The sequence below is a fragment of the Rissa tridactyla genome, chromosome 2, assembly GCF_028500815.1.
Source record: "Rissa tridactyla isolate bRisTri1 chromosome 2, bRisTri1.patW.cur.20221130, whole genome shotgun sequence".
NCBI lineage: Eukaryota > Metazoa > Chordata > Aves > Charadriiformes > Laridae > Rissa > Rissa tridactyla.
The window spans coordinates 92,595,163-92,620,128 of NC_071467.1; the positions used below are offsets into that span (position 1 = coordinate 92,595,163).

The following is a 24,966-nucleotide window of genomic DNA, read 5'->3' on the forward strand; positions in this document are numbered from 1 at the left end:
TTGGATCCATTGTACCTGGATCCACGCTAAGGAGAGTTTGTTGGAAACTGTTCAGAATAAAGTAAATGCTGGTGCTTTGCTAAGTAGTAGCATATCCACTTCTGTTTTCTAAAAGACAATATTTTTTTTCCAAAAAAATTTAAGATACGTTGAAAAAATTGTTTGTTTTTTCATGTCTGAAACATGTATGTATGTAGATTTGTAGGCCAGAAGCAGTTACAGGGATGTACATGTATCGGATACACTCTATAATAGTATGTGAAAGGAGCATATGTTGATTCCCCGATCTTAAAATGGTTATCTGAACGAATCCTCATAGCCTGTACTTACGTCTCCTCATGTTCCTTAACATACTTCCCTAATTAAGCTGTTCATTTCCTAGATTTAAATAGCTGTCCCCAGCTGTTGTGCATTAGCAGATCCCCACTGCTAGTCTAAAAAATTGGCTGAAACTGTTTTTTAAATTTAGAATTTGGTCTGAGTTTAATTTAGCCAATGTTTACTACTATAACTTCTCTTTCTCTGGAGAGAGAGGCTTAGGCAGTGAAGTAATAATATTTAACAGATATAGTAACTCTCGGGTAGCTGTAAGAAAACTGAGTCTGAGGAATTAAAAAATCTCTTCTTGACAGAACATGAAAGTAACAATATTGTGCTAGATAAACAAATAGAAACAGATTAATAGAAAATTCTGAATATGTGATGATATGGCTAGGAGTATTTGTAAATAAGTATTTAACTTTATTGAGAAACAGATATATCTGTTAAAGACTGAACTTTCTATAATGTACCAAGGTACAGAAAACTACAGAAAAGTATAAATTACTGTGTAATTTTTCTGCCACAGAATTACATCACTGAATCAGTCATGGGCTGAGCTTAAGTAAACCTGAGATTTAAGTACCTAATCCATTCTTAGCAGTAGTAGCAAAATTTTTATAGATGCACAGAGATACTTTCTTGATTTTGGCTTATTTGACTGTCTCAATTAATTGAGTAACTTATAAAGCTAAGAAAACATTTTGGATTTCAGAAATCAATGTCTTATATATTCCTGCCTAAATAAAAGAATAGGTATGAGTTAAGATATTACTTCCAAAATCTTTAAGCACAAAACCAAGTTTAGCTCCCTGCTACTGATTATTTTCTCAAAACAATTTATAACGAAATCATGCTGCGTAAAAAAAAAAAATCAAAAAATCCAAAACAACCAAGTATTTAAGTGCATAACATATTTTTATTTTTAGTTAAATAATACTAAAATAAACAATCAGAAAAGTAAACTTCATGCACTGTAGTTAAATTTTAATTTACATACCAATAAAAATTCATGTAAGTTATAAATAAACCCCTGGGTACTCAGTTTCCTTAATTCTTTTAGGATTAAGAATGGTCCATTTCTTTGCTGAATAAAACATCAGTTAAATCTTTTCACACCCTATCATCACACTAATAAATGTGAGTGATGTATCGTCCTGTTCAGCAAGACCTGCCGACTTTGGTTAAAATGTGGCATTTATTATTTTGACTTAACAACAATGACCAATGAAAATGCGCCTTTCCTTAGAACATAGGATGCAGCTGCTGTTAAAACGTAAGATTCAAGCAAGCAGAAAACCTTGATTTAAACCAGGATTAAAATCTGTGGTGGTTTTAGTTTTGTTTGGTTGGTTGGTTGGTTTTTTTCTTTCTTCCAGTGAATCCATTCTGCTGCTCCCATACCTCCAAGTTCATTCATTCTCATTAAAGCAGCTATCTGGTGCAACAGGAAAGGGTATACCCAGAAAGAACTGAACAAACCGAATCATAAAGGATTTGTTCCCAAAATGTAATGAAAGAGAGAAATAAAAGTGGACTCTGAATCTTTGGAAGCTGCAGATATGGTTGAAGAGGAGTGAAAAGACCATTGAACTGAGCTGGAGAAAGCAGCTCTCACTAAATTGATCTGATTCATTGCCATTTTGTGTGAGTGTCCAGGGCAGTTAAAAAGAGCAGGAAAGAAGGTGGGAGCAAATTTGAGTTATAGTTAATTTGATTAGTGGCTAGATGAAGAGAAGGATAGAGTGGGAAAAGTAAATTTCAAGAGCAGGTTGAGCAAGAGCTAGCTGACCTTTGTTCCAGCCCATTTGTTAGTACCTGAAACATTCTTTTATTTTCTCCTTTAAATTTCGCTTTCTATTTGGTGCGGTTTGTTTTTTTTCTTATTCTCTGTATGCAGTTGTTAGGGTTTTTTCTGATAACCAACACTAAAAAAAACCCCACCAAACTCATTCAGCTGATTTGAGGAGTGTGGCGTTAACTACCCAGCAAAGTGTAGGATGACTCATGAGTCAGGAGACTCCCGGTTTGAAAAGGTCCTCAATGACCGGGGGCTAGGCCCGTGTAGCCAGACAATAGGAGGTGGAGATGAACAACTCCAAGGTGCATCTCCATTGCAGCTTTTAAACTGAGCTGAGCGGGGACTCTCTTTGGTTTCCCTTGTGGCCCATCGCGATCTACAGTTTCCTGCCTTGTGTGAGCGCTGCTGCTGAGCTGATCTCTTGGTGAGGCAATTCGGAGAGCTGGTGAGTTTTATACCAGCTGAGGGTACAGAGGGTAAAAGATTCCTGATGTCTCTCCCTCTGAGATGCTATTCTCGAGGGAAGGGTCTGGGACACCTTGGACGTATGAAGAGTTAGGACTGTGTCAGAAATACTTTAGTTGTTGTCATGAAACTCCCCTTATAGGAAACCCAGAGAAATGGCTAGGTGATGTGACGAAATGACCTTTCTAAGGCTTTGGCTTTATTTGCTGAATGGGTAGGAACATTGTAGTGATCATTTAGTTAATCTTCGATGGGCTCGGTTATTAGTGTGGGAAGGAAGAGAGGAAAGGAGAAGAGGGAAGATAAAAACAGGCTGTAAGACAAAGTATGTTGTGACAGTGGGACAAAATGTTCCATGACCCACTCCAAGAAGTCTTTGGACATTTTGGTATCTGCACAAGAACAGTTGTGATTGATTTATCACTGAGTGGTTACATTTCTTCTTACATTGATCGGGTTTGTCAAATCACATCAAGCAGAAGAGAGAGCTTGCAATTCCAGGGAAGAGCTGTCTTCAGTAGAAACTATATCTGATGTCTGCAAAGGCCATCAAACCCAACAACAAGGTCTCTGAGCTGGACCCAGCTCCCTTTTTGAAGAAGACCTTTCTCTGTTTCGGTTTCATTATCTAGTTACTGTCAGAGTTCTGGGTTTCAAAGGAATTCAAAAAGCCTTTCTGATGCCTGTTAGCCAATAAAAACCAAAAAAGAATAAAAATAACCCAGTTATTGCCTGGAATGGGTTGCTTTCCATTGATTAAAGTAATTCTTCGGGAGCTGCAATATCCCTATAATTGATACAAGGTATGGGGAAGAGTAATAGTGAAATTATGACTGCCTGTTTCAGTGATAGTTTATAATTTACCTGCGACATAATACCTTACCTGTAAGCATCTGTAGACCGTCATTCTGTTCCATCAGATCACAGCTAAAATTGATGCTATGTTGGCATAAGTTAGCACTGGTGCCACAAAAGGCAGAAAAGTTCTTTCTATGCCTGGCTGCTCCTTCCTGCCCCTGTGCATGGCAAAGCTTTTGAGCAATAATGGCACAACATGATACTGGAAACAAATTAAAATACTTTTTTCTTTATTAGGACATTTTAAAGCTTGATCTGTTTTCCAGACTGGTTCATTGTGTAGCTAAAAAACTCGTGCTAGTGTGTGTGTGTGGGGGGAATGGGTCTGAAGAGCAGGGACTGCTTAAATTAGCACCAGTGTCCCTACTGGAAGAAAAGTACCTCCTATCATTGTGTTAGACACCACTGTCTTAGTTATGCTGGTATTTTTCACATATTGTTATGGAAATGTGGAAGGCTTATGTGGTTTCTTTTGTTTTAATTTGTAAGCAAGGCTTTTGCATTACCACAGGTCTCTGGCATTGGTATCTTAGCTATGTGATTGCCTGAATATCACCTTGCTGTAGGGTATGGTTGAATTCCATTGAGAGTGTTAAATCCGGAGACTGTAGCAGGCTGTGTATGTATAGAGCACCTCACTTTTGGTGTCTGGGGTAATCTGGATTTTACCTGTGTGGTTGCTTTCTGCTATAAAAGTGTTACATGTTTTCAAGTGTCCTCTGCTTTGCCCTCTTGGAAGCTAATTAACCTTCAAACATCAGGGTGGGTCCTCACTGAAAGCATTTCTGTGAAGAGCTAGCTTAAATTTACAATCTCCAACACAGGCAAATTCTGACAAACAGGATTTGTTTGGGTTTGGTTGGAACAACAGAGGATGGAGGGGCTTTTTCTTGGTGGAAGTCAATTGAAATTAGCTTTTTGATGGTAGAAATTCTCATCTTTTCTTGGGGATGTTGAAGCTCAGCTACTTTTGATACTTCAACCTGCATTTCACCACTGTGGCATATCATCTTCGGGGTGTGATCATTTAGGAACCTCAGTACATTATTTACCCAAATGAACCAGGATCTTTGGTTAAGTTATTTCTCCCAGAGTGCACTGAGAGTTATGTCTGTCTTGTGCTTCCCGCACAGGCAGGTAGGAGGCATGCCTGCATAATGTGAGGAATTGAATCATCTTCTGAGGAAGGGCTTGTGATCCTCTGAAAAGAATGAGGGCTTTAGGAGCTTGGAGGAGAGGCCATCATGTCAATTTTTGCGGGAAAAGGAATTAAATTGGTTTTAAATTACATTAAAGCAGAGTGCATTGAGTTGCTTTAAACATCATGTTGAGATGTTCTGACTCTGATCAGACAAAGAATAAAAGAAGCGTCTTATGATTTTGTTGACCGGCGAAAATAAAACTTTCAGGAGAATTGAAATTCCCAATGGAAACCTTGATTTAATGAAAACTGCCTTACTGATAAGAAAATATTTCATTTTTAAAATTGCTGACAACATTTAAATTTAATAAGCACTTATCTTTATGTTGCCTATACTTTCCAAACTGCCTCTGTAACACTGATTCTAAAGTGTCACTGGTCTGAATGAAACAGAACATTAGGGCTACTACTCAAGTTCAAGCACTTGATCTGCTGGAGACCTTGGCTTTTCCATAAATCTTCTTTACCTTCTTGTCAATGAAGTATTAATCCTCATCTTTCTACTTAAAAATACTGAGTGGCTTTTGATGTAAGAGATGCTTTACTGGACTATCCCAAAGATCCACCAAGGTACTGTCCTTGTCTTTAAATGACAGTAGTGAACAGATAAAGGATAGTAAGAAAGCACAGAGTGACTCTTCCTTTGGCATACCCTTCTCATTTCTGGGAAACAGTAATTTAAGAGCTTTCTGAGCTACGGTTTGCATTCAGTATTTAGTGATCTATAATGGATCTATGGTTCATAAACTCTTCTAGTCTCTCCACTATGCGATGTGGCAATATGTTCTGCAACTTGGTTTAATTTTTAAATAAAAATATAATATTTTTTAATTCTTTTTTTCACTAAGTATCCCCTGCTTTTTTTGTTGTTATTTTGGGATGTACAGGAAATACTTCCTATTAGTTTTTTATTAATCATTTCATATACATCTTAACCTCATTGATCTCTTCCCCAAACTGAAGAGTCATAGAATGATAGAATGGTTCGGGTTAGAAGAGACCTTAAAGATCATCTAGTTCCAATCCCCTGCCCTGGGCAGGGACACCTCCCACTAGACCAGGCTGCTCAAAGCCCCATCCAGCCTGGCCTTGAACACTTCCAGGGATGGGGCATCCACAACTTCTCTGGGCAACCTGTTCCAGTGCCTCATCACCCTCACAGTAAAGAATTTCTTCCCAATACCTAATCTAAATCTCCCCTTTTTCAGTTTAAAACCGTTATCCCTTGTCCTATTGCTCCATCCCCTGATGAAGAGTCCCTCCTCATCCTTCCTGTAGGCCCCCTTTAGGTACTGGGAGGCTGCTCCAAGATCTCCCCGGAGCCTTCTCTTCTCCAGGCTGAACAACCCCAACTCTCTCAGCCTGTCCTCATAGGAGAGGTTCTCCAGCCCTCTGATCATCTTTGTGGCCCTCCTCTGGACCCGCTCCAACAGGTCCATGTCCTTCTTGTGCTGAGGACTCGAGTTTTTACTTCTTTGGAAACAGCTAAAAACTTCTGATAGTGCTTATCATTTGAGATCATCTGACCTCAAAAAAAGATGGAGAGACAACTGCACAAGCGATATGGATAGTATTCGGGTTTATACCATGCAGTACTTGAGGAATTCAAACAAACTTCTAAAAGTTCATTTGTATTTTGTGTTTTCCAGGTTAGAAAAAGGTCTGGTCCCCAGAGTTCAACATTTTCATGTTTGTGATAAGTTGTAAAAGCAAGAACCCTGTGGCACTGTGAAGTGCAAAAAAAGATGGTGCTTTAAATTTGTCTTGGAGGGAGGTGGGGTGACCTAAAATAGACAAAAGCAAACTCAGAAGGACACCACTTCTCATAAAGATGTGTCTAGAGGCTTTGAGATCTAAAGCCTGTTTCAGCAGAGAATTCAGTTTTACACATAGTGTAGCTCAGCTTACCAGTCCTTGTAAATATCAGAAGTTCAAAAAACAAGTCCCTCAGAGTACCACCTGTTCTAGGAAGTTGGATTGTAAAGTTGTTAGTCTTGTCTGTCTATCCCCACCCATATAAAACATGAGCATTTCCATCCCATAGACACTTAAATTCTAAATACAGTCAGCAGAACCTTAATTTCAGCTGTTAGTTTTAAGAAAGTCTTGGAAGATTTCTCTTTAATTCTGGATATTACTACTTCCATTCTTCAGAACTGGCTCCAAAGTCTTTGATAGAGATTCACAGCAATTTAAGTTTATATGTGTATTACTGCTGTGTAGTACAAAGTAAATCCTCTCCCCCAATAATCAGTAACAGTTAAAATTATTTTCAATTAACATTATGAAAATGACAAATAATACTGAAAAATGTACTTCCATGGTCAGCTGTTTCTATCTTATTTCTCCTAATTTTATCTGTCAAACTGAATTCATCTAAATTTGGTTGTGACTTTTAGTAGGATTTTTGTTATTTTAAGTCTTAACATTTTTTTCAAGTAAGAACTTACTCCACTTTATTAGAATGACTTCCCTAATTTGTGACAGTATTTTCAATTCTCAGTTTCCCTCCCTTTTTACATAAATACACGTCACGCTTCTTCAAACTATAGTCTTCATTGTTGCTAGATCCAAGTATTAGTAAGTCAATCTGATAACGTGGATGTACTATCCATCCTGGTATCCAAATACCCCCTTATTCAAACCGATGGTCACATCCAAAACAGTAGTAGTAAGCATTCCACTATAAATGTGTGCTGCCTTGGAAAAACCCTCTGAGGAAACACTGAAAAGCAAGCGCTGGTGAACGTGGGGGTTTTTGTTTTTGTTTTTTTGAGGGGGAGGGAGGAGGAATGGTGATGTAGACTGCAAACTGGATGCCTTGGTCTAGACAGGATCCTGGCACTTGGAAAGCTGTGAAGGTGTAAGAGAGAACCGGCACAACTGCAGAGTGTTTTAGGGTGTAAGGAGGTAGATTGAAACAGTTATATTATGACTAACAGTAGAAGAAAACTTACACTGTTTCTAATACACACGTTACACTCAACAAAAGAGCTTAACATTATGAGAGCAACAGCCAAAAGAAAAAAAAAAGGCAATATAAGTGTGCGCTCTAGCAGTAATTGGTCTGTGAAAGCGTATCTCTCACATCCTGTTATAGACTGGTGGCTAGGAAAAAACACCATCCCATTAAAAGTTAAGGTACTGTTAGCAGCGTGTCTCTAAGGTACACACACACAGATGCATGCAAAATCCCTTAAGACATAACCTGTTTTCCCCCAGATTTCTTTTTGAAAGTGACACTCGCTGTTTGTGTATAGTGGAAATTTAAATGAAATTTCACATTCATCAGTAACTTTATCCTTTAGGATTAAAGAGGAGTCTGTTTCACTTCCCTTTCTCCTCACTCCAGTGAGATGTCACAGAGTCCTGTAAGTGTCAAGAAGAATAATTTCATTCAGAAATTGACATCTAAATATCTAGATTAAAAAAAAAGAAAAAAAAAAAGAAAAGCTTCACTTAAATGCTTTTCTAGTTTGGAAACAGTCATACATTGTGGAGTTTTTTTGAAACAGAGCTCTGAATGAAGATTCCAATCTGGTCCTTGAATAATTATTTCTAAATGCCAGATGACAAGTTAAAATGACACTGTGCCTACAAAATAAATATTAAAACTTTTACATAACCCTTGTTTCATTTATGGGGAGTACTAATATAGGTTCCTTGCATTTATTTTTTTTTTTCTGGGTTGGGATGGTTTCATTTTTACTTATCCTCTTAGTTGTTTGATAGCAAGACTTCTTCAAACAGGCAGTCAGGGTAAGGAATACATAGAAGAGACAAAGTCCTAATCCTTTGTTTTGACACCACATTGTACTTGCTTACTGTGAAAAGATTCATGTCATAAAACAAACGATTAAAGACTTTGGGTAGAAAAGCTTTTGAATGAGATGAACTTTTCAAAACTGTGATATCGCCTCAGGTAATTGAAGACATTCCAAAAACAAGGAGCGAAAGACAAAACATGCAAGCAAGAAATTGGAAGGTTTTAATTCATACACTTTCCAGTATTCTATAAAATGTAATTATTAGTTTTTAAGAATTCCTCGTCTTGCAATTAATTATCTTTGATGCTTATATACAATTTGTAATTATTTTCATGCATATAAACAGTATTTAGTCTTTAAAGTAATCTCCAAAAATAATGCATTCCTTCAGGTAACTTCCTCATCTCTGATTATTTTTTTCTTCAGGTTAAGGGACTCTGGGTTAAATTTCCTGTGTCCATGACAAAGCCATATAAACCATGCTGCTACAGAACTGCAGCAATTTTCACCATAATTCCACATTCTCGTTATTCCAGAAAAACTCACCACTCCTGTTTCTCCACTTTTTTTTTTCCTGCTCTGTCCCACTTCCATCACATAGGCGTATGATTACACAATAAACCAGCTGAAAACCAAAACATTTTTGGATGTATTTATTTGTAGGCAGATCCATCCACCAGTTTAATTCATAACATTGCTACTTTCTGGAAAAGGAAGGAATCAGCTATGTTCTTTACAGTAACAGAGCCAAGTTGTTCCAGATTCAACAGAATATGCAACACAGGTGTTTGTTGTCATGGAGTAGAATTACAAGAACAAGGAAAGGGTTTTTTTAGGATCTCATCTGTTGAGGGGAAAAAAACCTAAATAAATCTTATATTCCCCCAGAAATGTAGTACATGCATTACTAACATGCCTTTAAAAAAAAAATAAAAACCAAAACATTTTATGAGGAAAGCACTTCTTAAAAGAAAAAAAAGTTGAAGGAATTATTAAAGGTTATTTAACTTTAATGCTTAACTGTTTGTGTGATTTCAGATTCAAAAAAAATTCTCACACTGATGGAATGACTAATCTCACTCAATATAATGAAAAGCATAGCCTTCGAATCAAAGTGCAAATTAATTAGTGATAAATATATTGGTGACTGATTAGTAATAATAAAAATAGCAAGGAAAAAGGTGAACCTCTGTGTTACTTAAGTACCAAGATGAGGAAGATGCAGGCTCATGAACTACGTGACAAAGTACAGTGGTTTGGACACAGTTTCCAGGAAATCCCATTACAAAATCATTAGTGCTTTGGATTGTATCTAAATTTGTACATTTGTTATAGAGATTCAATTCTGTTCTCTGTAGCACCAATGAAACCGTACAATATCAATTAATTTAGTTTAATTCTTGAATAACTGTAGAGATAAAACTAAATGCTGTGCTGAGCAGCACTAATTGTACTTTATGGTGCTAAAGTATTAAGAAAGCTATCAAAAACTATCACAAAAGACCTTTAGTATGCAAAAATCTTTTTAAAAGATGCGTTTTAAAACATATTCAATTTAACCACAAGCTATTTTGAATTTACAGGTATACCAGACATTGCCAAGAGTTGACTAGATTAATTACCAGCACCTGAAAAAAGGGAAACTATCTGTTTTAAAAGAAGATACTGAATTCAAAAGATTTTCAAAAAATGTGACTATTGCTAGAAACAGATGGACTCTTGGCAAGGAATTTGCAGCATAAAGTCTTTGGATGCAGTATAGGTATGCAGTAATAATGCTAGTTATAACGATAAATGTGTAGGGAGAAAGGAACTTTCACCTGTCCTTCCAGTCAAATTTGAAAGAAAGTGAAATATGACTCTGTATTTCAATGTTACTAGGACTGTACTATGACAAAATAAGTATAATGCCATATCCCTGGAATTTGGCAACTTGCTTCTAAATAAACTATTTCTATTTTATGTAGGCAGGGATTACCCAGGCTAGAAGTTTGGAAGACCAACATGCTAGACCTTGCCTGAGCATTCCCTGAATTTGATGACTTCTTTGTGCAAAGAAACCCACTGGCGTTACTTCTGCAGGGAAAGGTGTTTTGTGATGCAGTAGCTATTTTGGAAGGGTGACTCCCCACTGTTGATACTGGCCTGTGATGACTGTTTCTCAGTGCAGGCAATCCGCAAATAATGCTTATGTTGCAATGTGATGATAATTTTAAATAATTTTTACATTCTATTTGTGGCATTAGTTTGAATGTGATTTTTTTTTTTCAACAGAGAAAGGGCAATAATGCTAAGAAGTTATATATGAAAAACAGCTCTTAAGTAAAATAGTGCTCATGCTTACAGTGCATATTTAAACTGACTTTAAGTATGAAAAGACATAGTGAAGGAGAAAATAGATACCAGTGTATTACGTGTTTAAGTCTTGATTCTCCATGCACACATTAGTGAATTTGTCTATTTCATAAACAAGGAGGTGAAAGTCATTTATTCTCTACAGCCTATACAGTATAGAAATAATATTTTGAGATCCGTCAGTGAAATTGTACACATAACTAAAGCAAAAAGAAAAGTTTGGGCCTAACTTAAAATGCTTTCTAGATAATAAAAAAACAGTTTGTGATCAGTGACTGTACCACAAACAGCTGCATAGATTAAAGTGAACACAATGATTTTTATTTTTTTAAAAAATAAAAACAGTGTTATTTTGCAGAGTATTTTACAAATTACTTCAGTGTTGAAACTAGAGAAATGAGTAATGGTTTAATATGCTGTTACAGTATAAAATGATGAGGAAAATGATTCTCAAAGCATTATTTGGAGACCAAACTATGATGTGGGATTAGGAAAAACACTGCAAATAGCAGTATCAGATTCAGACAGGGACAAACACAGGGAATGGAATAAAAGGCAACTAAGACTGGATGAGATGGCATGAGAGATGATTTTTTTTTTTTTTCTTTTCCAAGAACTACTCTTTAAAACAGATGAAGTGCTATCTTAGAACTGAGTACAGTGGGTGGGTGAGGATGAACTGAAAGCCAATACAGTATCCGTATCTGGTGGAAAATACAGAAAAATATGTTCTTCCTCTGCAAAACAGCACTTGGTAGTTTACTTACAATATTTTTGTAGTAATAACAGAAAGCTGACAGATTATTTTATATGACATCTCTACAGAGGGAAAGACTTGAATGTAAGTAGAGAAAGAAACTTGTGCTTGTAGAAGGTAACTCTTGGTTCCTTTGTTCTTTAACAAGTTGTAGTGCCGTGCCAATTCTGCCTGAAAGAAGATTACAGCCATGGTTCTTTTTAGGAACAAGCTCTGGCTTTCCACAGACTTTACAGAGCATTGGCAAAATTTTCAGGACAAATAATTTAGGTTTGTTTAGTGTCTGCATTGTGACCTTAAAGGGCATAGTTTTTAAGTGTTCTATGAAGAGTGGAATGGCTACTTCATGCTACAGCCAATTTTGAGATGATGTTTTCTGGACAAAAATAATGGGCAAGAAGAAGTGTTCTGAGTAACAAGTCACTTTTTTTTGTTTTATTACCTGATTCTGGAAATTACTTGTATCTTTCCTGATCTTACTTCATTCCAGCGGATAGTGAATAGAAGATTCTTCTGAAGCAGGTTTTTATAGCTCTATTACTTCAGAAATTCTTGTTAACCATGTAATAGAAAAGTTGCTGCTAGCCAGCTTTTTAAAAAAAATATGAATTATTGAAAAATGAGTTTAATTACCTCAACACAAGTTGCTGTTAATGAACTGCCATTTTCCAAGCCGAAAATACCTTGCTTTTAGTGTTGTTTGTTGTCATTGTCAGAGCATGAGGGATTTTGTGATGGGACAACATATTTTATGAACCAACATCGCGGTAATCAGATTAATATCTAGTGTCTGTTACTTTTAGTATGCATGTATGAACTGGTGGTGCACAGGATCAGTAAATAATGGAGTTTAAGACAGCGCATATTTTCAAAAGACAATAGAAGAAACTCTTATAGGCATCAGTCCCTTTGATTCAGGACTTGTGGTATCAATGTAATACATTAGGTTGAATGACTAGTAATTTGATGTTTAAAAGTATGTATCATGCCTAAAGCATTAGATACATTTGGGAAAATCATAATTATTGGAAATATATTTTCATACAAATTATGCCAGCAGGAGGTATATGCATGTTAAAAACAGTGATACAACATAGGCTAGTTTTATTTCTGATTGGCATGTTTGAAGGACGAAAGGATGAGGCTTAGGGACCCCTTGAAGTTACAAATACTGGTGAAATAAGAATGTCATTTGAACACATACATTATGGCACACTACTACTGTGTCATGTGTGGGCCTAGTAAAAAGTTAATTATGTGCCAAAGATCACAAACTTATTTGTATGTACTTTGATATTGTTATTTTTTTGTTAGGAAGGTACACACTGGAAGACCATTATAAAATTTCCCGGTTTTTACAAATAAACTTCAAAACTTTGCAAGCTGGAAGGATCTTTGCCGTGCAGAGTTACCAGTGATCCCACAGCTTTATTTGAACCCCACAGAAAAGCAAATGGGAGAGCAGAGTCATGGAAGCTGCAGTGGTGTTAAATAAGAAACAGTAATTTAGGTTCAGGCTAAAAGCTGGGGAAATGGAGGGACTTGAGACCTAAAACAGAGAAATGCCTTTTTCCTACTGGAAAAATAGTTCATCTACTAATAAATCCCATAGAGAAACAGAATGTCAGATCTAAGAGGCAGCTGTGCAGCATTGGGGTTGACTAATTGGGGGAAATTTCCATATCACCAGCTTTTCTAGATGGGATTAGATCAAGTATTGAGAGAAGTCATATTGCAGGCAGAGTGACTGGGGACCTGTGCTCATACAGCATCAGTACGTTCTTCTAGGACATGTTGGAATTGAGGTAAGGAATACAGAAAGAGCCAGTAAATAATGTTTGTAACTATGATCTGGTATTGTTTAGTATGTTTTTCTGTATTTGAAAGCAAAAATGCAGTCATGGTCTCGTATCCAGAAGCTTGAACTATGTCTTGCTGAAATAAGCTTCTGGTGCAAGGGTGAGAGAGCCTGGTAAGTGCGTGTTGTGCCTTCTCGGATGCAGTGATTCCAAAGAAAGCTGTCGCTTCTACCTTTATTTAGGACAAGCACCTCAGGACCTCTAAAAGAAAAAAGGAAGAAGAGACTGCTAAGCTTATAAGAGCTTATGTGAGGTCTGTGTCCCTTCTTACTGAGGTTTGGTCAAGTGATATGCAGTAGCAGATGCATGTCACTTTCCCTTCTGCAAGCAGTAGCCTGCTGAAAAGCCTTGTTTCATGTTGGTAGATAAAAGTGTTATTGTAGAATTAAGTGGAATTTGATAAATTAAGTACAGCATACCGAGTTCACTCTTCATCCATCCTGTGATAAAGTGTTCTCTAACGTATTTGGAGTGCAGTTTTGCTGTGACCTACTCTCGCCTTATGACAGTCTTTAGATAAAATATTTTGAGTCTTTATCAGTCAGTTGTCTTTATAGAGTCTTTGTAATTGAGTACTGTTAAAGGTTCAGTTTCTCCTGCTTTGAAAGCAAAAGTCTATAGTCTTGATCTTAATGTTGATGAAGTCTTCAACTGCTACTCTGTGTTATTCTAGCTGAAGGATAAAGTGACAATATTTCTATTGGCCTTATCCTTTAAGTAAATAGCAGTCAAGCTGTTGAAGCTCTTATTGTGAGGTAGCTTTAATTTATTACTACATTTTCCCATATTATCACATCCCAAAACATGATCATCTTTGGTGAGAATTTTGTCTTTCATGTTGCCAGAGTTGCCAATAATAAATATACGTTTCAGTTTTCTATATTTTTTTCTTTGAGATAGCGTTGGTTGCACCAAGTTTGAGACCTGTACTTTTCATGACTGCAGTGGAGAGATACCAGCAACAGAATCTGACAAGCACAGCTGCAATATTTACCTCTGGGGAAAAAAAGACCCAGGATTTGCTTCCTTGGGTATAGCTTTTACAAATGAATTGAAGATGGGAACAATTTCCTTTGGAATTCTATGTGTGAGTGATGCTGAGATCTTCTAGTAACTAGTGATGAGAAAAATTTTAATAACTTAATCACACAGTAATACATATGTAATAGCTTTGACTGCGCAAAATGCGTATCTTAAATGAAATGCTAGTAGTTTTTAATAGTTTCTTCTGATTAAGGCCATTTCCATTTAAGAAGATAAGCCTATTTGATGCTCCTTGTTCTTATTTCAAAAGGAGGAAAACAGTGTGTGTTTGGTAAGAATACATTGTTGCAGGCATTTGTTTATATTCAGTATTTGTATAGATATTAACAGCTTTTCATGTATTTCCATTCTGCTTTTGTGCAAAATAGAAAATATGTAAGTCTATCTTACCCCTTTGTAAACAAAAGGTTAGAACAGTTATGAACGGTGAATTGATGAGAGTAAGATTTTCTAACGTTTTTTTGCATTATCTAGATAACTATAATTAGGGTAAAGCAGTTGATAAATTCTGCAGTAGGCTGTAACTTGCACCACAACCGCAACTTGCTGTGATTGTTTCTATGTAAATTGTATCTGGAAAGATCTGTGATGTTGTTTTAGCATCAGTCATCAGTGGTGACTTTGAGGAAGTAAAACTCAAGCAAACTGCAGTGAGTTAATTCTCTAAAGCAAAGTGACTGTGTCACAGGCCCTCCCTCCCCACCTGTTTCCCTGGTGTCCTCCATGGAAAAGGCTTCCTACTAAGATCTTTTTTTCTGATTGCAAACTGTATTTTTCAATAGACCATAAAGGAAGTGCAGGTACAGTGATACTCAGTTTGTTGAATGTTAAGTACGAGGCATAAAACTTCCTAAAGTGCCTTTTCAGGAGGTGATTGTGCAGCCAGGCATGGCACATGCCACAGCTGTGATTCACCAGAACTATTGGCGTTGATGAGAATGTGGTAATTAAATTATTTTGTCTATTGTCTTTGTTAAGACTATGGAAGGATATAAGTCATAAAGTTGATGATAAATTACGAGCTTGACTGAGACAATTGTATTTTTATAGGCAACTTGATTAGAAATTTATACAGAGGGTGAATTAAAACTTTAATTATGGACCTGCAGGCCGGTATATTAATTGAATGTTGCGGATAGCCACGAAGTTAGTTCTTGCATGACTTGTGCCCAGGAATCCTAAAAGAATGGATAGTCTTTGATTGAAAAAAAAGCTTGGGGAAAAGAGAAATCTTAATATTTGTTTTAGCATAGTTATTTAATTTTTGGAAGGAGGGCTGAGATCCCCAGTTCTCTTTATTGCACTGCCAGCCTGAAGGACCACCGGAAGTGTATTCGTCCTTCACGTGACGCCTGCTCATACACATAAATGTGTTCCAACTTCACTGCACACATGGCTTCCTCAAAAGAAGGCTGGGAGCAGCTGCAGGTTGTAAAGCCATGATCCTGTATGAACTTATCCTGCTGGTCCCAATTGCCAGAAGACAGTTGAGTGGGTGAACTCTGTATTGGCAGGCCTTGGGCCAGATCAGGTATCATCCCTCATCCCTGAGCTGTCACAAAAGTAACACAAAAGCTATATCATCTGCTATAGCTAATTTGACAGAAAGACAATAATCTGCCCGCATCTGATCCATGTTTATTTTGTACAGCTCTGGCTTCTAGAACAATATATATGTAATACATTCGTCACCATAGCCAGAGAGTCCTGTACCATATAGACGCTCTGGCCAGTCATCCCCTAAGGATGCAGCGGCTCAGTTTACAACAGTTCATCAACTGTTAATCCAATCACTCTGTCCTGCTAATCAAATCAGTCAGCTCCAGGAGCGTGTGGTGGCAGGGTTACGTTGGCTGCCAGGCTAATGCAAATGGAGTAACATGGAGCTGCAGTGAAGATTAACTTTGGGATTTATATGGTATCCTAGTGTAAATTTTTTTAATATTATTTGAACTTAAACTGTACAATACCATGGTTTTAGTATTCTGAACGTATGTGTATTAAGCTGTTTTTAAAATTTACCTGCCCGTGCTAACTGCAGTGAACAATGTTCTGAACTGGTGTTAAGTCATACTATTGGAAATTATGTGTTTTCTAATAAAATGTGTACACTGAAGATTTTAGTGCATATTTTGCAGACCTTCGGGTGTATTTTGACATCCTCGTCAAATTTGTTTTTGAATAACTGTCTTCCCAAAACTGCTTTCTCCTTTTACCTTAAGCAAAACTTGTCACGTTAAGTGAGTTCATGTGTTGTATACTGCTATATATTAGTCGTATTCTATATTAAAAAATGCATTTATTTTATTTACAATAAGAAGTATTTGAATACTGCTTGTCACTGACTTCTGCAAGATTTTAATAAATAGAGGATATAGTCATTCATAAACATTGCTGATTGCTTATGGATGATCATTTGGGTCCCATTTGTACGTGGAATAGTTTCCAACTTAACCAAGGGTGACTGTTCACGTGTAGCACAAACATGCTTGAGACTTGCATTTATTCTAGCTTTAGTCTCTGAATTGGGGAATGTCTACAGTAGTAATTTGGCTCAACTGGAGAAAATCAGTAGAGTGAAGCAGTTGGTGCTGTGACCCCCACCTCTACACATTCCGCTGTGCAGCACTTTTATTTTGGACTAGATTTAGTGGAGCCTTTCGGGATCAAATATCTGTGCCACAAGGCGTGTTGAAAGCATTCAGAGCTGTTATTTGCTTGGACCTGTGTGCCCCCTTAGGGGTTGAAGCATGACAGATAACACCATTGCATTGGTAACACCATTTCCAGTTTATATTTCTCCATAAAGAAACCACATCACTTATACAAATATTGGTCTGTGAACGAAACTATTGGACAATAAGCGGGAATAGTGTGGAGCGGAGAAGGATTTGCTTCTAAATTGCACTATTGCTCTGAACACAAACACTGATGTAAACATAGCCTTCAGATAACAGAACAAAACCTTCTCCTACATTTTGCAGGCAACAGATAAGAGTATAAAATCAAATAGATTCTATTCCGTTAACTTTGAATTACTTTAGCCTGACATGAATGTGAGGACAGAGAGGAACATCATGGGAAAGGCAGTGCTCCTTGAATATTTACATGCTTGCTTAGATGTTTATTTTGCTCCTGCTGTTTTATTATTCCCCCCCTTGACAGCTGTACTTTTAGTTTAATCTCTTCAAATCTTCTGTTAAAGTATGATCTTTATATATATAAAACATACACATACACACACAGACAGAGTGTGCCTTATACAAAGTTTGCAAATGTGCCCAAATTACAATACATTAGACTGAGAACATCCTCTTGAATTTCATCCTTACTGTGATTGACCTGAACTATAGTCTTTCATTGTGGATTAAGGTTGCATGTCCTTTTTCTGACCATAGCAGAATGAAGAGATTACTGTACCTGTCCTGCCCATAGGTATTTGTTGTCCTCTGCTGGAAGTTGCAGTCCTCTTAGATGTGTCAGGAAATACCGCATATGTGGCTGCTCTCCAAACCAGTTATTTCAGGATGCCAACATTAGCTCAGGTATTCTTAATATCTAAACCAGGTCACTTTGACAGCTACATTAGGGGATAATTGCAGAATCTGTTGTGCTGACAGATGGGGAGGAGCTGCTGTTGTCTCTGAGCGCAGGATGGGGAGGAGCAGTTGCAATGTTGCTGTTTTCACCTGGTGCAGCTGTAGCCAAACAGCACTTTGGCCTCCAACCTTACCTTGTTCTTGTCTATTTCTTCAAAAAATATAAATGCAGTATATTTTGTTAATAAAAACAATTAAAATCAAAGTATTTGCTTATTCAAGGAGAGAAAGCAAACATGACTCATTCTCACCACATTCATGGAAAGAAGGGAACTTTACCATTTTATAGATAAGAAATCTCAGGTATAATTGTGGTGTGTGGGATTGTAATTTGGGCACTCCACTGTTGGATTATACCTCCGAACAGCGCGTTTTCTTTCTGTCAGTTTTTCTGCAGGCTGAGTTTTTGAGTGTCATTGATCAGTACCCCACGTGGGGAAAGTGATAACTTAGCATGCTAAAATAAACCGGGAGATGTTATCTTTTGCCACGCAGATAGTTTGCCTGATACCTTTCCCTCACCCTCGTTTTGTCTTTCCTTTTTATATAATTTTCCTTTTTGTGTTGATTATTCCACAACACTTGAAAACTAACCATTAGCTGCAAATCCTGGCAGTACAGAACTTTCTTAATTACTAAAAATAAATATCACCCTGTGGCAGAAGGGATTGGACAAAGTAGAAATGGTAGTTGGCATGAACTAGTTGTCGCCAGTATTTCTGGTGTGATCACGGCTGCGGATGTGGTCTAGCTCTTACCCTGGTGCCTAGGGGCACTCTGCCAGTTTTTAACTCTCTGAACTAACTTGGCATAAGATCAGAAAAGCACCAGCTTAGCTCCAGGATAACAATAGTGGGGGGAGAAGCAATACTGCCCGTGTGGATGTTACCTAGCTGTTCCAACAGGTTAGCTGTATCATCAAACCGCATCATAACCGATGTGTTGGGAAGTAGGAGAGTAGACTTTTTTTTCCCTACCCAGTCATGTTCTTTTTTAATTTTAATATTTGGATGTAAGTCATTAGTATCTTCTAACATAAGACTTTGAGGTGTCTTGCATTATATTTCATGTCCTGTCACCACTGGTATATCAAAGTAGAAATGGACTTGGGCACACTTTCTTTTTCAGTAGGAAACAGGAAGTACAAGTTTGTGGTCTCTGCCATGAAATTGAGTTTAAATATGCCACTAGTTCCAGATGAATATTCCTATTCCTGTTCTATACCCGAACTCTTTGTACATTGTGGAAGCATTCCAGTTTCCTCTTTGCAAGTCTGCATGAGAAAAATGTATGTAGCTGTTATCACCAGCAGTTTTTCAAGTGGTCCTAGGGGAGTTAGACTAATGAAGCTGAGGCAATCCAAAAAGTCCCTCAATAAAGCTCTGAAGCCACATGATAAATTGTGTATCGCAAGTTAATTGCTATAATTTTTGTGTTGTAAATAAAATAGAAATAAGGTGTCTTCAAGAAGAATTAAAAGGTTAGGAAAAAAAAGGCTCCTTTTAATCAAAAAGAGCAATGTCAAAGTAGGCTTTGTTGCAGACTTGGACAATACAGCTAAATATAATTGTTTTCTTTATGCATTTTTGTTTGCTTTATAAATCATCGGGCTGAGAATGGATTTTTGCGTCTCATGTTCTAGAGTTCATCTGTTATCTCTGCAAGGTATCTGTTTTTTTGGATGAGAGGGATGGCTTCCTACCTGAAAAGGGCATGTCCTTAATGGGTGGCCTTTCAGTATTGAAAGACATTAGTAGAACTTTGTGCCCAGTAATCGATGCTGTTTGTTACAAAGATTTCCGGCTAGAAAATAAAAATACATTGCTAGTATTAGAGATCTTTCTCCGAGAACCGTGTTTTTAAAATCTATCTTAGAAGGTCAAGACGGGGAGAGAGGATAACCAAGACTATAGCAGTAACGGCTTTTTTGACAATATATCAGGTTTGATTCATGAGTTTGGTTTTATTTTTTAATTTAACATTTCTGCCTTAATACTTGAAGGTCTTTTTACTCAGTCTGTACTGAAACAAATTTGAAGGCATATTTCTCCATAATAGCTTTATTATTTGAGGTAGCGTTTTTGTTAAGATGTTCTTAAATACAGTTTCATGGAAAAAGAATAGTTTCATTTTTCTAGCTGCATGGTTTTTTTTAAGTTCAGTAACTTTACTAAAAAGTTAAATAACCAGAATAAAAATTTTAACAGTTTAACTAATATTTGGACAATCTATATTGCATTACTCTCTATAAAATGTATTGTATTGTGTAACTGAGTAACAAGGTAAAGGTGGAGCTAGTTTGTGTTTGGTTTTTATTTGTGTGGTGTTGTTTTGGTTGGGGTTTTTTTAAGACCTATGGAAACAGCTGTGCAACATCCTAATGACAGGACAACATAGTACAACACCTGCAGGGTATCACATGAAGTTGTAGCATGTGTAGTTATATTGCTGCTCCAATTATAATACTACTAATCATTTAACCTCACTGTTGAAAACCAGGCAGTACATTATGATAACATGCCACTTATTGAACTGAGGTGCACTTTTAAGAGAATCTGTTGTCAACAGTCATGATTCGGTAATGAATCATATATGTGAATACCATACATACCCGTATTTTCCTTCCTTCCTTCCAACTGTTCCATAGACATTCCATTCGGTTAATGCCACTCCAGTAAATGTTACTGGTCTTCAGAGGTTCTCCTAGGTACATGGGTACGTGTGATCTTAGCTTACATGTGTGGTCTTTGTTCATGAGGGGCTAGGATTTAAATTGGTAAGTGATAGTCCCATCGCTCCCCCTCCACCGTCTTTTTTTTTTTTTTCAAATAACCAAAAGGAAGGTAGAGATGGGGAAGAAAGCTGTATTGGTCCCATAACTGAAGTGGGCTGGAGGGTTTACCAGAAGGATCAGCCTGGGTAGGAAAAATGAAATAAAAAGGGAAAATCCTAAGAGTAGCCTTGCACTTACATCTTTCTTCCTGTAAAAGAATTCCCCTTCTGCAGGACTAGCATGACTGGCATGAGTTTTGGTACAAGGCATGAGCCTCTGTCCCTGCAGCTGCTGCTGTCTGCCCTGTCGGCTTTACCCCAGTGCCTGAATTCCTCTAGCCTGTGGGTCCCACGTGCAGTTTTAGCATGCGCATGGTTAATACTCGTGACATAAATATCGTCTCTATTTGCAGATAAGTGAGGCATGGTAATTTGTTCAAGTATGTCTATCAAAGACTCTGGCTAAAACAAGTTCTCTGTTTTCACAAGAACAGCCTCTAAAAAAATCTTCTGTATTTGCCCCAATTTCTGAGCTGTACCGTATTGTGCCTGGTAGCTATGGGATAGCTCATTGTAGGTAAGAGATTCTCACATATGCCTTATGCTAAGCAAGCAAATTATTCAAACAATATCAAATTGACAAGTTTTGTAACCTACTGTATTTATACAGCATATTTAAATGTGATCTCTGTATTCAGAGAGGGAAATCCTATCTATGTTGAAGTTGGTGTCAAAACTTCGCTGGGGCCAGTGCTGATTGTCAACTGTGATGTGTCATATTCAGATGTTTGTGCATGCAAAATACTTACTGAAGAACAATTATGATATTTTAGAACATCTTTTATGATAGGGAAGTAACAGTCTGAAGTTTAAAGAGGAATTTCCAGTCAGCAGTGAAAGACAGTAAGCTATAGAGCTACAATACAAAATTACAAAACTGCAAGAGCATTTCTAAATCTGTCTACACTTAACAGATTATTTGCATTCAGGTTTCTCACTTGAGTTGTATATCTGCCCATGTCTAATGTTGAATTTTCCTTTTAACAGGTAGAGAGAATTGTTGACAAGAGGAAAAACAAGAAGGGAAAAACAGAGTATTTAGTGCGATGGAAAGGATACGACAGTGAAGATGATACATGGGAGCCAGAACAGCACCTTGTTAATTGTGAGGAATATATACATGAATTTAACAGGCGCCACAATGAAAAGCAGAAAGAAAGCACATTAACCAGGACAAACAGGACCTCTCCAAATAATGCCAGAAAACAAATTTCTAGATCTACCAATAGTTCTTTTTCAAAGACATCCACTAAATCTTTAGTTATGGGTAAAGACCATGAGTCAAAAAATAGTCAACTCTTTTCTGCCACCCAGAAGTTCCGGAAAAACAATTCGCCATCTCTTTCTGGAAGGAAAAATATGGACCTTGCAAAATCAGGTATTAAAATCCTCGTGCCCAAAAGTCCAATTAAGAGCCGGACAACAGTTGATGGCTTCCAGAATGAAAGCCCGGAAAAAATGGACCATATAGAGCAGGATCAAGAAGACTCTGTAGCACCAGAAGTAGGAGCAGAAAAACCAGTGGGAGCTTTATTAGGACCTGGTGCAGAGCGTGCTAGGATGGGGAGCCGACCAAGGATACATCCGTTAGTGCCACAGTTGCCAGTGCCAGTAACAGCCACAATTGCATCAGCATTAACAATAAATGGAAAAGGTACGTGCACAAGTTGGTCATTTTTGTGTACATTTTTCATTTGACTGATCTTATTTGCCGTTCAGATGCAAACAAATTACCCACTCTGTTTCAGCCATGTTAAATCAAGTCTGGAGAACTTCACAACTTTATTTTACATAACTATATGACTACAAAGCCATTTTGAATTTTGCCAGCTTTTGCTTTCCTCACAGAGATTCATTGGTATTTGTGTTTTCAGAATCACCACAAGATACATCTGTGTTTGCCTTGACATTGTGTGGTACACATACTCTGTGTACCGCTTCCAGAGATTATATCATTGCTTTAAGTTTCTTTAAATAGGTCAAATTTGTTATTAATATTAGAAACATAAATTATGGCAACAGATGAATGAGGTGAGCGGGGATTCTTCCTAACATTTTACATATCTATTTTGTTATAAATATTGCCTGGGAAAAAAAACTGAGAAAATGACATTGCTTAAAAACCGAAGTTGGTTAGTTTTGTTTCAGTGAAATTTGACCCAGTTGTGGAGATACATATGCCTTCTGCCTGGACTGAGTTCTGTCTTCATTATATTTTATCAATATTTTGTTGTTTATACCTCATTTGATATTGAGAGCTTATTTAGGTTTGATGCCTGGCTTGTTAATATCTCAGTAGATTACAGTACAACCTGAAGAAACTGACAAATTTGTGACAGCAATGAAACCCAAACTGCTTTTGTTGGAGGAAGCCGTTTGTTACCCCAGTCAAGTGAGACCCTCATTTAAGACTTCATTCTTGTGCCCCAAACTTCTGTTCTTCCCTGACAGACCCGGGTTGTTGTGTAGTCACACGTGTTCTCTTAAGCATGCTTTTGGGGCTACGTTTTCAAGTGTAATACTGCATCTGCAAATAATATGCAGCAGGTAAAATATGCAGGTATGCTATTGATGCTGGCTTGCTGGAAAAATTGCTTGAAAACCAAGGACCTGGGCCTGCCAAAAAACATGTTTACGGACAAACTACGTAGGCACAAAAATGTGTTGAAGACTTTGGGATAGTTTGTGTTGGGTGCCACACTGTTGCTTGCTTTCAGATTTTCTGGGGAAAAAAAAAAAGCTGCAGCAGGAGAGGCTGCAAAGCAGTGGACAAGGGAGGAGTATGCTCCTGGAGCTGTGGTGTCAGGTCATGGACCAACCCATTTTGCTGCAGATGAACTAGGTAACCATGGTAATGCACACACGGATGCCAGGAATATCTCTTCCTTTGCATGGGCTAAAGAAGGAATGTAAATCTCAGAGGATGTAAACAAAGCTGGAGGGGAAAATTCAAGAGATGCCAGTATGTGAGTTTTCTGAGGAGGTGAGGTAGAGGAGTGTGTTTGCGCTTGTGATGGTTTTGCGATAATTAATATGCATTTTGGAGTATGGTGCTGTTCCTAGTGAAGTGGTTGGTAAGTGCTGCCTTTGGCATCCTGTTTTTTTGCCTTATGGCATTTAGAAAAAAAAATGGGACACATAGGAACTTCTTGAGTAAATCAGTAACCACAAATGATTAAATCATTCCCACTAACCTTTCACTCTGGTAATAACGGTACAGCGAGGGCCCAGTTACAGGGCATCAAGTGGAAGTGGAAAGACCTGCACCGGAACGGTAGTGACACAGAAAATAGTAGCTGAGGTGCATTTATCTGTTTCGCTGAGATGTTACAATTTCTTCAACTGCCACTACCTCCTTCAGCTCTTCATAGGCATTTGTCTGGGCAACTAAAATTGAAAGCTACCGAATGACCCTAGGGATGATGACAATATGACATCATGCTTACCTTTTCCTATGACCTTAAGGCGTAGATCAAAAAACAGGAGAGCCAAGGAGACAGCCACAATATGTGGTTACCCAAAAATATACAGTGTGTTTCTATGTTCTATCTACCACAGGAGGGATATTAGTTCAAGTGCATTAACTGAGGCTTTCCCTCTCTGTTCTGAAACACCCCTTTCAATCCCCAAGCTGAGCTGTGCTGCTGGGAACTGGATGCCAAATATCCAAATTTATTTCAGCATTGCAGGCAGTTATGCTCATCTGCAACACTTTGGGGGGTAACATACAAATCACACAGTAATTAGCTGATTATAAAACTTGGAAACAAAGTTGCAAAAGAAAAATACTTTGTGTTTATATCTGACATCAGTTTCTTTTTCTAGCTTTTTAGGATTTCTTGGGCAGATATCTTTCTCACAGAAACCCAGGCTCCAACTCAGCCATTCTGCTTGGCCAGAGTGGACCTTTATTTAGAGAGAAGACAAGAGAGGCAGCCCTGTCTCCTAGAGCTAGCTTGGCCTTGGAGCTTTCTGATCTGACCTATTCTCTGTCTCTTCATTAAAGCTGCACTCTTCTCCTTGCTGTTTTTATTTTTAATTTCACACTGCTATTCATTAAAATGTAGTAAATCGATGCTTCCCTCCCTCCCCTGCGTGGGGCTGTCACGG

The 24,966-nt window shown here is 37.6% G+C and overlaps 1 protein-coding gene across 2 annotated transcripts in view; it reads left to right on the plus strand.

Moving 5' to 3' along the window:
• CDYL (chromodomain Y like) overlaps nucleotides 1–24,966 on the plus strand; it is a 103,483-nt gene that overhangs the window by 24,691 nt on the left and 53,826 nt on the right. Inside the window, exon 2 of one of the 2 annotated variants that reach the window (XM_054190344.1) lies at nucleotides 21,844–22,510. The exons of the other annotated variant lie outside the window; for it this stretch is intronic. Within the exon in view, the coding sequence (XP_054046319.1) occupies nucleotides 21,844–22,510 (667 nt within the window). The remainder of the gene's footprint in view (nucleotides 1–21,843; nucleotides 22,511–24,966) is intronic. 2 annotated transcript variants of the gene reach the window in all.